Source organism: Cricetulus griseus, chromosome 3 (assembly GCF_003668045.3).
Source record: "Cricetulus griseus strain 17A/GY chromosome 3, alternate assembly CriGri-PICRH-1.0, whole genome shotgun sequence".
NCBI lineage: Eukaryota > Metazoa > Chordata > Mammalia > Rodentia > Cricetidae > Cricetulus > Cricetulus griseus.
In genome coordinates this window covers 282,482,914-282,497,936 of record NC_048596.1, presented here as the reverse complement: position 1 = coordinate 282,497,936, position 15,023 = coordinate 282,482,914, and the positions used below count along the sequence as shown (strand labels likewise).

Sequence of the window (15,023 nt, the reverse complement as noted above, 5' to 3'; positions counted from 1 at the left end):
GACATTTATTTTTTGATAATTTGACATTAGACAATCTCATTTTCTCAGTTGTGATAATATAGTTATATAGGAGAAGAAAGAGCTATTAGAAGATCGCAGCAGAAACATTTTGGGCCAGCAGGGCAGAAGATCACATGTTTACAAGTTAATCTTTCTTTCTTCCTTTCTTTCTTTCTTTCTTTCTTTCTTTCTTTCTTTCTTTCTTTCTTTCTTTCTTTCTTTTTTTAAAGACAGAGTTTACCATGTATCTCTGGCTGGCCAGGCTGGCCTCAAACTCAGAAATCTACCTTCTGCAAGGTCTTTCAGATTGTTTAGCAATAAGATAGTATGTACTCATATTGAAGAGCAGTTGTAGACACATGTTCAGCATCTGGGATATATGTATACATTGTAAGAAGAAAAGTGATCTGTCTAGACAGTGGAGAGTTGTAGATTAAAGGAGGATAAGTGCCAGTAACCCAGATGATTACTTTCTTGTACCCTATTCTTTAAAATACTGCTTCTTAGAATAAAGTGCTCATTCTTGTTGACTGATTAAATGAGTACATTCATTGAACAGTTTTCAACATACAGGTAAGTTATTACTGTTCCATAAAACACTTTATTTTTTTTTTTTTTTGTTGGCTTTGGACACCTACAGTTAGAAAGCTTCTCTTTCCCCTCTGACTACTGTCAGCTCACTTTCTCCCTTCCAACCTCCTTGAATATTATTCATGTTTCATCTTAAATTGTAGGCACTTATGCAGTGCTGTGCAGGATAGGGAAAAAATAAGTAGGAAGGCTTCAAAGAAGGAAAAATATTCAAGGTGGGCTGTAGGTGTCAGCCATCAGAGCTGTGAAGAATACCAAGATCCTATATCTCATAGTAGTGCAGCTTTCTTCTCCATCTTCTCTAACGTGGGAAATGTCTATGGACATACTAATTTCCCCTATAAAAATGTTAATGAGTACATGAAAACATAAAAGTTGTACATATTAATGGAAGCTAGCCCATGTAAGGTTTTGATGTATATACATCATATTATGTCTGACCAGTTAGACATTTTGTTTCTTAAAAGGTTAATCATTTTTCCCTTTTTTGGCACTTATTTACTTACTCTGTGTGTGTGTGTGTGTGTGTGTGTGTGTGTGTGTGTGTGTGTGTGTGTACAGGTGCCATAGCATGTAGGTGGCAGTCAGAACAATTTTCAGAAGTCACTACTCTTCTTTTATCATGTCCTGGGAATCAAACCCTGGTTACCAAGCCTGTGCATCATGGACCCTTAGCTGCTGAGCCATCCTGTCAGCCCCATTTTTCTTTTCCTTTTGGTGGAATTTTCAGAGCTGTTTATTTTTTGCTTTTAATGGAAAAATAATTTACAGTGCTCCTGTGCTAATTACATAAAGGGTTTTGGTAATCACCAGAAGTGACTGTCACTTAATTAATTTAATCTCTAGCTCAGTTTCTCATCGTCTGATGGCAGTTAGGATTAGTGCTTACTCATGGGACATGGCAAGAAGCCAGTGAGTGAACATCCCAGCTCATACAGTGTCTTTTTTGAAGTGTGATCACATCAGCTCCTGTAGATCAGCAGTAGACTACTGGGTTTGTCTCAGGCCTAGGACTCTTGCCAGTAATTCCTTACAGTCTGTCTAACTTGCAGAGAATTTACTGTCGATTATTTCCAGGATGTGTTAATTCTAAACAACACTTTTGAGATCCATGCTTTAGATTAAAATATGCTTTCCTTTCTGAAACTCCTTCAGGAAACCAAGAAAGAGGTTCTTTAGGGGTTGTAGCAATGAATAATGCTACTGGTCGGTTCCTCCTCACTACATCTGGTAAATGAATCTATAGGGTGACTTCACAACAGCAGAATCTTAGCAAATGTTGTTGATTGTGGGTTTAGATATTTTTTAAAAAACTGCAAAAGTATTGTCCTTCTTAAAACATAAAGTAGCCTAAGTCACATTGTTTCCATAGCACTTGAGGATGCTATCATAGTGCTCACATAGCAACTGAAGAGAGTACAGCACTGTTTTCATAGCTGTTTGCCTGTCTTTGCAATCTGTGGTGCAGTTATGTGGCTGTCAGGACTTTTTCAAGTAAAATGGTAAGATCTGTGTCAACATCACATACTTGATGAATACTCACTTTGAGGAATTTTTGTTTCCCACACTAAAACTCTTCCTATCTTTATTCCTCACTCCAAAAGTCTTTATTCTATCATTTTTAGCTTTTTAAAGATTTTTAATATAAAACATTAGTTTTATATGTATTATATTTTTATATTCAGTTGTGGGATAATAGATGATACAAAAACATTTATTGGCTTACTGGAAATCATAGTCAGATACAATGATTTCTAGTGTTTCTTTTTAAATTACAATTTTACTTATTGTTTTCAAATTTCATACATGTATATAATATATCTTGATCATATCCATCCCACATCCCTCCCAAAAATCTCCCATCACATCTTCCAATTTATGTCATTATTTTTTTTTATTTTCTTAACTCACTGAGTCCTTATGTGATTTCTTTTGTTTCTAATAGGATCTTCTAGTTTTAATAACTTATCAGTGTGTTTTAGTACTCTAATCTACTTATAATTTAGAGAATGAATATTTATACTTTATTTCTAAATGGGGAACATAGGATGCAGTGTAATAAAGCCTCTAATCAGAAAGCTTCAACCTGTCCACAATTTATTTTTTATTTTATTTTGTGCAGGTGTTGGTATTAGTAGTGCTAATGATCACATCCAGGGTCCTGAGTATGCTAGCCAAACAATCTGTCCTTTAGCTATATATCCCCAGCCTTCATTCTTTTATTTTTATTAATGTATTTATTTTGGTTACAGCTTTTTCTCTTAAAACCAGATACCTCCCGCCCCCATGTTAATGAAATGGTCATAAAGAGATAAGTGGATATGTGGAAAGTATAGTGGGTTTGGATATATCAGGTGCAGTTCCGGAGAAATTTATAGATCTCAGCAGCAGCAGCTCTTCAGAGTTTTGGGGGGTTTTTTTTTTGAGACATTTTTACTATATAGTCTAGAACTGGCCTTGAACTCAGCAGTCCTGCACCAACCTCCTAAGTACTGTGATTAGAGGCACAAACTACCATGCCTTCTGCTAGGCAAGTGCCATGCCATGTAATCCATCCCTGAACAAAATCAGTGAATGTTTTATGAAAATAGCTTCTCCTGCATTAATTTATATCATAATTATAGCTCCCCAGAATATCTCCACTTAGTAAACGGTGGGTGAATACATTTTTAGCCAAAATTGCTTTCCTTCTCTTTTATTCTTAAATTTGGATGTGACACATTTGTCTTTTTGAATTTAGGAGGGGTCTGGAGAAATGGCTTAGCAGTTAAGAGCAGTTGTTCTTGTAGAGGACTGCTCATAACCATCCATACCTCCAGTTCCTCTTCTGACCCCTGTGAGTACAAGCATTCACTCAAGCAAAATACTCACCTTAAAAACAAAAAAGCAAAAAGGAGAGGATAGTTATAGGTGTACACCTGCAACAGGTGGGACTTGGAAAGAGCATGCTCCCTCCACTGATATTCATATTTAGGAACCTAAATGACTGTGCTTTTTCCCATAGGTCTCAGCCACCTTTGCAGCTAGTCTGGTTAGCAGCCCAGCCATTGGAACATACCTCTCTGCAAATTATGGAGACAGCCTTGTTGTGTTGGTAGCCACAGTGGTGGCTCTACTAGACATTTGCTTCATTTTGGTGGCAGTTCCAGAATCTCTACCAGAGAAAATTAGACCTGCTTCCTGGGGCGCTCAGATTTCTTGGAAACAAGCAGACCCTTTTGCGGTAAATTAAGACATGAAAAGATTTACTTCCTATATATTTCTTTTTGCTAAGAAAATAAGACTGTATATACAGCTCAAGGATCCCAACAATTGTTGATTCATTTCTTTTACAGTAAAAATAGAAACTTTAATTACAAGTAAGTGACTGAGAGTCTGAGAAATATATAACTAAGCCGTGTAAATCATAAGAGACAAAATTTTACCCTCAAGGACCTGGTTGTTTTTATCATTTAATAAAATGAATGAAAATAGTTATCACACTAACAAGAAATAGTGCTAGAAAGGTTTTTCTACCTCTCTCTCTCTCCCTGCCATGCCTGCTTTTTTTTTTTTTTAATACAACAATTGTACACCACATTGAGCTTGTATAGGCCAGTGGTAGATGTCTGATGTCTTCTTCTATCACAGTTGGCTTTATTTTTTGAGTCAGGGTTCCTACTGAACCCAGAACTCATCAATCTAGCAAGACTATCCAGCCAACAAGTTCCAAGAATCCTCCTGTCTCTGCCTTCCCAGTGCTAGAGTTACAGGCATGCACCATAATATAGGTGATGCAAATCAAACTTGACTCCTTATGCTTGTACAGCAGGCACTTGACCAACTGAACCATCTCCCCAACCCCTTGAAACTCAGAGTACTTCCAGGAGATCTTGCCTGTTCCTCTTGTGTGTTAGTTATATTGCCAGGTGGTGAAAGAGGAGTTTGGGGAAGGACTCAGGAATGGGCTAGAGAACCTGCAAGTTAATTTTTTTTTTTTTTTTTGCCTTGTAGTGATCAAGTTACATTCATAAAAGAAACTTATCTCTAAAATAGAACTACTGTGGCTTATTTTTCAGGGCAGCTGTAAGGACTCCAGTTAACTTGTGTAAGTTAACTGGTCTACTTGTATAGCACGGTTTCAGTTTGGGGTATTGATTATATAAAGTTTATGGATGGTGACCTAAAAGTTCTGTGACACTTGTCACTCCTGTTCAAATAAAAATTTTAGAACCTACCAATTGTTTTCCTGGTTTCAGGCAACTTGACTGTCATCAGTTTGAAGAGTAGAGTGAAATTATATATAATGAGAACTATAGAAGAGGCAGAAAGGAAGATCAGAATATCAGATTCATCCTCAGCTGAATATTGAGTTTGAGGCCAGCCTTGGCTACATGAGACCTTATGTCATAAAAAGAAAACCTTGTAATTAAAATCACTTAAAAGAAGTTACTTTACAAATCTAGAGAAAGAATTGATTTTTCTTAGAGAGTTCTGTAGAAATATTTTTTTCCGGACCTGTTTATACGGTGTTCAGGGTCTCTTGAAGGAGAGATATGAAAATGGTGTAGCCAGTATCACAAAAACACTGACATTTATGATTTTGCTTTCTGCTTATTCCCAGTCATTAAAGAAAGTTGGAAAAGACTCTACAGTCTTACTCATCTGCATCACAGTGTTTCTCTCATACCTCCCTGAAGCTGGACAGTATTCAAGCTTTTTTCTCTATCTCAGGCAGGTGAGTAGTAAGTCCCTAGTAGTCTTTAACATGTAGAATATCAAAGATTGAGATTTGTTTAAGATAGGTTGGGGAAACTACTATAAAAAAGGAAATATGAGCTTGCTTCTAGAGACTTTACAAAGCAGGAACCTATAATCCAATGATGATTTTAGTGATGGCCTCATAAATTTAACTGGAACTACGAATATGTATAACCATGCCTAGTTTCTTACTGAGACATTACTGAGACAGGATTTAAGAACTAGTGAGACATCTACTGTGGAATAGTTCCTTTAAAAGAGAGAATTGTCAGAAACAAAATTCTGAGGCTTTTGTGTATATTTATCTGGTTAGTTGGCCTAGAATTCACTGTAGACCAGCCTAACCTCAAAGTCATAGATATTGACCTACCTTTGTCTCCTGAATGCTGCGATTAAAGCCATCCACCACCAAGTCTGGCTTGAGAAGATAATAGAACTGTCATATCTCTCACAACTGGTACCAAAGAGACTCATTTGGTATGGTTTATGAGGCTATGTACTTTTATATATAAGTACTACTCAATCTATAGTTTGTGATAAGTTCACTCTTGGTATTGCTTCCATGCTTTAGCAGTAATGCATAAAGCTGATAAATAGGCTGCCTTTACCTCTGTAAGTGCTGAAATTATAGACATGAGCTACCCTATTAGTTCCAGATTTTGTAATAGAAGAGCCAGAGGGTCTAACCCTAGTATTTTTATTATTTAATTGTGATTTGGAGGATGATACTCACTTGTGAAGTAAGAAGACTATATAAAGTTGTTTTTGGTGTATTTTCCTATATTTTATAGAATTTCACTAAAAAACAAAGTAATGTATCCTTTTAAAAATTATTAGTCATTTCAGGGTTAGAGTTAGGGTTAGGTTTAAAGGTCAGTAGTCAATCAGACTTGGTTGTTTACATAGTAGAAGTATATGGGAGCTTTTACAGCACACCCATCTCCGGATCATACCTCAGAGTCTAATGTGATTGGTCTTCAGTGGATTCTGGTTTCCTATTGTTCTCTTTTCTCCCCTTCTTTCCTTTTCTCTGTTGTTCACATAATTTTAAAATACAACCAGACTCAAGAGCTGATAGTCAATTCTACCTTGGCAAAAGTCAAATTGCTTTCTTTTACATTCTCTTCATTGTATGTTTCATTGTCTCCACAATGGGATAGATTAATTAAGAGAGGAAATAAAAAAATAGGCATAATAAAATTTGCAAAAAAATTCACAATGTGTGCCTACTTATAATTATTTTATGTCAGATTTAGATAAAATTATGGGTTAATTTTTTGCAGCTTCTATCACTGCCCTAATTTCTATTGCTTTTGTGAACTTTCCTAAACTAATTTTTCCTCTCAGTTTTAATAGAGAAAAAGTCATTTATTAATTACATCTTTTATATCTCAATTACAAAAGTGATCTTTTTGTTTGCCTTTTTCATTTCTATAGGTCATAGGTTTTGGATCTGTGAAAATTGTAGCATTCATAGCTATGGTAGGAATTCTGTCCATTGTGGCTCAGGTGAGTGTTTTTTTACAGCATGTGGGTTAAAATGACAAGAGTTCCTCCACACTATTGCCTCAGCTGTTTAGCTCCTGCTGTGACACATCTTACTCATGTAGAGAACCTCACCAAATTCAGAAAGCTGACAGGGATACAACTCACAGATCTGGTTGCACATAAAATATTAAAGTCCTCAGGATTCAGTAGAACTTCATACAAATTTCATTAGGACATTATTTGTAATTTGTGCTAGATTCATTCTTCTTACTTACTTCCAAAACAACTGGGTTAAGGGGGTGGTGAAATTGTTTGTTGCCAAGCAATGACTTGAGTTCAGTTCCTGGAACCCACATGGTAGAAGGAGAAAACTGACTCCTGCAAGTTGTCCTCTGACTGCCAAATACATGTTGGGACATGTGTACACACACATAAGAAATATTTATAGAAACTATTTTAAAAGAAAAATGAAGTAGCCAGATACTGCAGAATAAAACCAGCAGAATGTATTTCAGTGTTTCCTTAGTGATGAAAATTAATTAGAAATAAATGTCTTCTAGATCCTGGTGTCTCCAGGACTAAATAAATAAGAATCAGCAATATATGGAGTGAGTGAATAGCAGTAAATACTTTCCAATCTATTATAATTTTCAATCCAGAAAGGCAAGAGTATATGCCGTGCTGTGCTTCAGGGACATTCACTGTGGTTTATGTGGATTGTCCAGAGGCCATTCCCTTGAAAGGACTATCTAAGCCAAGCTAATGTTCTTCTGTGATTAACTCTCTGTAGAGGAACTGAGAAGTCTGGGAAGGGATACATAGAAGCAAAGCCTGTTCCTTGCTGGTTTTGTTTTAGCTGCATTAGCATATGCAAATTATGTTAAGCTTCCAAGTAGATTATGATTTTCACTTTTTTACGTTAACCTTAGCTGTTTGTCCATAGGTGTCCTATCTTCCTTTTCATACTGTCCCCACAAGCTGTATTTAACAGAATATATATTTATTATTAAAAACAGAGCTCATATCATTCTTGATTTTTTGAAATTGTTAACTATGAATGAGAGTAGAAACCCTTGCTGAACATTTACAGGTGTGGGATTCTGCTGAACAGTGTTTGAATTTCTCCAAAGAAGCCTAAGTGTAATCCTCTCAGTCGTAACTGGAGTACAGGTGTATTTGGGGGATGGGGATAGTAGCAGTGCACCAGTTCAATGGGCTTGTTTGGAAGGATGTCAAAGGCCCTAAGCCCTAGTTCAGCACTAGAGCCCTTGAACTCCACCCCTGAAGAGTTATCACTACTGCCTGCCCTTGCTATAAATAGACACGTGTGCCCTTAAAAACCCTTGGCTATCAGTGAGTGGACTTCACTAAAAAAGCTTATGCTCTTAATTTGAGTTTATGATCAAATTCATGTGTGCTCATATGGCTTCTCAGGATTGTCTTCTTTCCTTTACAGACAGTCTTCCTTAGCAAATTGATGAGTTCACTAGGGAATAAAAATACTGTCCTCCTTGGCTTGGGTTTCCAGATGCTCCAGCTTGCCTGGTATGGTTTTGGATCTCAGGCCTGGTAAGCCTCCTCTAATTCACATATTATCAAAACATACAAGCAAAAAGCAGTGAATATTAACAGATGTGATGACCCTTAAAGGAGCTAAGGCTATTTGATTATGTTAAAAGAACATTTATTTCGCTCATTTGATATATTCAGCATTTCACCCTTCAGTAGGAGTAGAACTAAGAAGATTTAAGATGGCTTGTAAATATTTCACGAATCTGGAGTCATTACTCAATTGAATGTGTGTTGTCGTCTACCAGCCCTCCAATAAAGTTCTTTTGCACTCATGATCTCCCCTCTCTGTCTCCCTCCTTTCTTTCTTCTTGAGGGTAGGTGGGTTTGTGTTTGTTTTTTGAAATAATCAAAAATTGTAGCCCAGGCTGGCCTCAAACTTGGAGCAATTCTCCTGTGTACGCCTTCTGAATGCTGGTATTATAGGTTTGAGCCACCATGTCTGGCTTTTGAGAATGTCATACATGTATCTATGTTTTGATCAGATATATTCCCCATTTCCTCCTTTCCACTTTTTCCCCTGTGCCCACCACCATTTTTCCCTAACTTCATGTGATCTTTTGTTTTTAAACTCACCGTGTCCACTTGGTACTATTTGTTTATGCAGAGAGATATAGGGCATCTACTGGAGCATGCATAGCAGCCTCTGGGGTTGCATCCTCAAAGAAAACTGACACTTTTTTTTCATTTGTTCTGTGTTACATTTTACCTAAGATTAACTAGGTTGATGATTTTTGGGGGGTGGGGGTGGGGTCCTGTGAACTCTGGTTCAATATCTAGCTAGTCTAGTCAAATCACTTTAAATGTTAAAAAGACTTTATGATAATAAGATTTTTTTGATTGTCAATAAAGACCACCCCAAAGGAAGTATAGCTCAGTGGGGCACAAGAGCCTTTGGACCTACCTTAACTCTCATACATTGCTGTGACTCACACATAAACCTTTTTTTTTTTTTTCCACTGAGAAAAGTTCTGAAGCAAACATTCTTTGTTCATTCATTTGGTAACAGACAGTGCTATCAAGCCTGATAGACCATACAGCCCAAGGGCAATTATGAAAGCTGAATTTTCAAGAAATGTAGAAAGTCAGTGAAGGGGGCAGATGGAGATGTGGTGTTTATCTAAAACAAGTAGAAAAATAGACATCCTTTTTAGAACTTGAGGCTACACTTGGAAATGACAATGGGTCATCCTGGGAGAAGAGATTTTTGAAAGAAATAAAAAATAAGGAAATAAGGTATTCTTTGATCTGAATCTCAGTCTGTGGTCAGTCTTAGTAGTATGAATTATTTCACACAGAGACTTACAATGTAGTCCAGACTGGCTTTGAACTCACACTGTTTCTCCCTGAGCCTTTTGGATGCTGAGATTTCTGCAATTACCGAGAAAACTGTGCCTTGTCCAGTAAATCCACTTTTAAGGAGGGAAAAATAAATAAAATGGAACATGAGGAAATACAAAGCATTTGCACTGTTACACTGACCATATTGATCAAAAGTATCTTAAAGCATTACTGCAGCCTTCCTTAATCTTTTCAGGATGATGTGGGCAGCAGGAACTGTGGCTGCCATGTCCAGCATTACATTCCCAGCAGTCAGTGCCCTCATCTCTCGGAATGCGGAGTCAGATCAACAAGGTGAGATTTGTACCCCTTGCATTTTGTTCCTTCAGCTGGAACCTCTCTTCCCTGAAGTATGAAATCCTTTATTCTCCATAACAATAACAATAGATAGCAGTGGGCCCCTGTCATAGGAGCATACCTGCTTATTTTATCAAATACAGTTCTACTTTCCTCCTTGCTCACACTCACATTTTAGCAATCCAGACTTAGTCATTCAAGTTATTAGAAATAATAGTTAGAAATAGAAAAGATCCATCTCTAGTCTCAATTTTGATTACATATTGCCATCAGAATTAATCAGCTTATAGTCTTATTTCAACAGATTTCTATTAAATAATAATAGCAAATTAGCAATGTAATATCCACTTAGTCACTAAAAGTTAACTTGAAATAATTCAGTCTCAGGAACTTATCTTTGAAGAGATGAAGAAAACTCTGGTTGTTAGTAATTGGATAGGGAGAGAGGAAGTAAGTTAGAATTGCTGTGTAGAAAGCAGACTTAATTCTTTCTTCCAATGCCTGGTTCCTTCATTTCTAATGCCAAAATTAACCTCTTTTTTCCCCCATCTTCTAGTGGCCCACCTTACTGTAAGGAAGCAGGAGATTTTTAGTTTGTTTATTGTTTTTTATTTGTATTTCATTGTAATATTCATTTGTGTTATAGGAAAATGGAGAATTTTAGAGGGTGTGTGTGTGTGTGTGTGTGTGTGTGTAAAATTCTTAAGAAGACTTTTAAAAATTTCACCAAAAAATAAATTTTAAAAAGATAGTTTATTCATTATCATTATGCCTATTTTCCCACATAATGAATTTGCTGCTGTATGTATCCATTTTTAGATTTATGGACTTAAGTGATGCCCTTTCTATTATTACTAGTAACTGCAGTAACTCAGCTAAGTATGGATACTATTATACTTGCCTGTTTTTAACTTACAGAAATATCCATTTCATATGTTTTAAAACGATGTTTTGCTTATCATATTAGAAAGTTGAGCTATCTAGAAATTGGTACTTCCAGAATTTTTGAGTAGACATCTGCATGAGATGGAAAGTGCAGATGGCAACCCAAGGCCAGGGGGAGCCTCTTTGTATTTATTCACATGTGACCAAGGATGTCTGAATGGGGGACATTTTTATTGTACACAAATAATTAAATGAGCCAAGTCTTAATCCATAGAAAAATTGAAATTACCTGATAAGGAAGTAGTAGTTTGATATTTTCTCATTTCCCATTAAATGATAGATCTAGTCCAAAAGGTTTTCAGAAATTGAATTCATTTTTTTCTCCTTATAGACTTTTGAGTTTTGTACATTTTTTTCTCCTTATAGTACAGAGAGAACTATTAAATAGACATAGTACAAACAAGAAACCATTTGTATAATGACTGAAAATATCACCATGAGCTCTAATGACTGTAATAGATGCTATAAGATAATTAGCCTAAACTGTGATGACTCAGTACAGCCAAATCTGTGTGTCATAATGTGATGGAGAGGACTAGATAAGCTCTGTATATTGAAGCACATTTCTAAGAAGACTGACTCCCTTCTCATTGTTGTGGTTTAGGGGTTGCCCAGGGGATCATAACAGGAATACGAGGGCTCTGCAATGGTCTAGGGCCAGCACTATATGGCTTCATATTCTACATGTTCCATGTTGAACTGAACGAGTTGGGCCCAGAATTGAATTCTGATGATGATCCCCTACAGGTAACTTGGTGATCTGTGTTATAATAATGGTTGTGTTTGATTATGGCATAATCTTGTAGCTTTAGATTCCTATTTATTATTGTTGTATTTGACAGCAGCAAATTCTGTGTTCATTGCTTGGGATCAGAAAGGGTTCAGAACAGATTTAATATCTTAGATAAAAGTGTTGTATCTGTACCTTATTTAGATTCTCTTTTCACTTATATAATCACTATGAATAGTATGCTATTATCTGGCTAAGTTTAACCTAAATAAGAAATGAAATTACTTAAAAATCTAGCTAAAGGGACTTGGAAGATAGCTCAGTTGGTAGGTGCTTACCTAAAATGTACAAAACTCAAAAGTGTGATTGTGCATGCTTGTAATTCTAGCCATCAGAAGGTAAAGTCAGAAGATCTTGAGTTCAAGGTCATTCTTGGCTACATAAGTTTGAGGGCAGCCTGGGATACAACAGACAACAGTAATATAGTAGATATGCACAGGTGGTGCTCTTAGTGGCTGCAGCTGAGGGCGTATCCCGTCAGAGCCCTAAGGACAGAGCCGTACAGATGTCTGAATATTAACAATTACAGGAAAAAAATACTGCTTTTGTAGTTTATAGGTTAGTTCTATTAATTAGGAATGATATAAAAAGCAGTGATCACTTGCCTTGAGTTATTTTGCAAACACTAAATTCTATTAGAATTTGCCTGGATTAATGAAATACAGGCTTATTAAAAAACAATTAACTATATAGTGGCTTTTTAAAAAATCATTCAAAACTAGCTTGGAGTTTTAAAAAAGAGCCTGACCATGCTGTTATAGTAATGTATGCATATGATCCTGCTAGAAGAAGGGTTTTGATGTCAAGACCACTCAGGACTAAATAGCACAAGACTCCTTCTTTAAAAAAGAAAACAAAATGAAACTTAACCAAACTTCTGTCTTCATTTGTTTTTTTGTTTTTGTTTTCTTTTGTTTTATCCATCAGGGAGCTTTCATCCCAGGCCCGCCGTTTTTATTTGGAGCATGTATAGTTCTTATGTCTTTTCTGGTTGCCTTATTCATCCCCGAATACCGTAAAAACAGTGGAGTTCAAAAACATAACAGCAGCACCAGTGGCAGTCCAAGCACCCCCCCTGAACGGGGCAATGATGAGGACATTGAGCCATTACTGCAAGACAGCAGCATCTGGGAGCTCTCCTTTGAAGATCCTGGAAATCAGTGCACTGAACTATAACCTAGCACTAAAGGAGGTTCTGCAGACACCATCTCTGAGAGCCATGGAGGAAGCTGCACCACCTGGATACTTCATGGTGCTGGAGGGGCAATGCTAGCAGCATCTTTTGGGCCAAGTTAAATAAGTTACTTTTCTCATGCCTCTGCCCTTCATTCTTCTGCCTCTTTCTGTTCCTTTACTCACATTCTTTTCTTTCCTTTATATATATTCTAAGAAAGACTGAAAATGTTTCACAGAAAATAATATGAAACTCTCAAGGTTATCTGGAATCTAGACCTTAAAACTTTAATAGAAAAATCATGTCTGATAAGTAAGGTCTTTCCTTCAGTAACTAGAATAAGAATGACAGCAATTTTTCTGTACCCCTTTTGGTAGACAGTATAGAACTGCCTTCTTTCATTCTCTTTCTGTAAATTATTCCTTTTATTTCATAGGTGTTGATGAGTGGCCATTCTTAAGAGTCACTTGATATCAGGGATCTACTGACTATATCCAAAGGTTGGATGAAAACCTAGTTTTGGTTTCCCTTTATTTCCTTTCCTTTTTTCTCTTTAGTTCTTAAGCTTCTTGAAAATGAACCTTAATAGTGTTGGTCAATGTCACCTTTATTACATAAAGGAAATCTTTCTTAGGAAATTCAAATCATGTTGAGCAAGCAGTTCAGATTCTTGATATACAAAGTGATTTTACAGAAGAAGAAGAGGAAAAAAAAGTCAAGCCTATAGACCAGCTACTTAAGACTATAGCAGGAGGATTGCAAGTTTTGGGGCTAGCCTTGGCAACATAGTAAGATCCTATCTCAAAGCAAAGCAACCAACCATGAAGCATTCTAGTGGTAAAAAAGAAATCAGATTATACTTAAAGAAAAGTTTTTTGTTGTTGTTTTGTTTTAACAATTTGAACATTCCTAAAAGGGGGTGAGAGTAACAGATAGCAGTGGATGCTCCTTCCCCTTCCCATATCTCCTTTGTCCTACTTCTGTTTTCCTCACCATACTCCTGCCTTAACTGTTAATGTAGAATGTGTTTGTTTTCAACTAGTCTGTATCTCAGTCTTTTTTTCTGAATTTAGAATCTCATGGGAATGCACACATCAAATTAAAAAAAAAAAACATGAGGGTTAGTGAAGCTCAGTTTCATGATAAGTATCTTGCTAATTTTTTGAGATGTTTTATGGACAAAGAAAACTTTGCAGATTTTATATTTTACTGCACAGTAAATGAACCATTAACTAGGGTCTATCTTTAACAAAGCACTCCTTTGAAAGTTTTATAGGTATGAAAACATGTAGATATTTGTAAGGATTTTAATTTTTTGATGGGGGTACTGTGTAAATCTTGTATTTATAAATAATGAAGGTATTGACAGAAAAAATATATACAACTTTTATAAAGGATTGTGTACTGACTGAATACATTTAAAGAAAAATATATTTTGAAGCCTGTTCTGCCATGAACAGATGTAACATATCTTTTTACTATGCTGTTGGTTTTTAGGTTAAGCTTCTTAATGCATAATAAATTTTCAATGATACTTTCATGTCTTAAAAACAAATCCTATCATTGCTCTCCTGGGTTCTTTTTTTGGTAGCTATCCACATAACTGAGTTAGTAATCCTTCGGCTAATTTAAAAAACAAAACATTTTAAATGATGGTTTGAACAGTTCCTTGAAAACCTCCCATCAAATGTAAGTCATACATGAACAATGCTGCAATGGGTGTAGAATTATCTCTTTTGTTTCTAATAGGTAAAAGGTACATAAAACAAAACAGGAGGCTCTAGACAATGCTTGTTGCTCTTGCTGAGGAAAGAGTTCTTTTCCCAGCATCCAGCAGTCATATTGAGAGGCTCACAACCACTGCAATTCCAGCTCCAGGGAATCTGATGCCTTCTAAACTTCCTGGGCTCTGCACTCACTTCCACAAATCCATACTTGGACACTCCCAATATAAATTTATCATGGCTTGCTAGACACCTTTCTATCACTACCATATATAAAACTTCTTAGAAATCAAGACCTTTTGGAGACTTCAACCTAAGTCCACTATACCAAATACACTGTAAGGTGTCAGGTCCTGCTGGATAC

At 36.3% G+C, this 15,023-nt stretch overlaps 1 protein-coding gene across 2 annotated transcripts in view; it reads left to right on the top strand.

Annotated features, from left to right (window-relative positions):
• Mfsd14b (major facilitator superfamily domain containing 14B) overlaps nucleotides 1–14,490 on the top strand; it is a 41,577-nt gene extending 27,087 nt beyond the window's left edge. For both annotated transcript variants that reach the window (XM_027409614.2, XM_027409615.2), the window contains 7 exons: nucleotides 3,596–3,814; nucleotides 5,195–5,308; nucleotides 6,769–6,840; nucleotides 8,276–8,388; nucleotides 9,926–10,023; nucleotides 11,576–11,718; nucleotides 12,689–14,490. In XM_027409614.2, the coding sequence (XP_027265415.1) occupies nucleotides 3,596–3,814; nucleotides 5,195–5,308; nucleotides 6,769–6,840; nucleotides 8,276–8,388; nucleotides 9,926–10,023; nucleotides 11,576–11,718; nucleotides 12,689–12,937 (1,008 nt within the window). In that variant the 3' untranslated portion in view covers nucleotides 12,938–14,490. The remainder of the gene's footprint in view (nucleotides 1–3,595; nucleotides 3,815–5,194; nucleotides 5,309–6,768; nucleotides 6,841–8,275; nucleotides 8,389–9,925; nucleotides 10,024–11,575; nucleotides 11,719–12,688) is intronic.
• The last annotated feature ends 533 nt before the right edge of the window (nucleotides 14,491–15,023 follow it).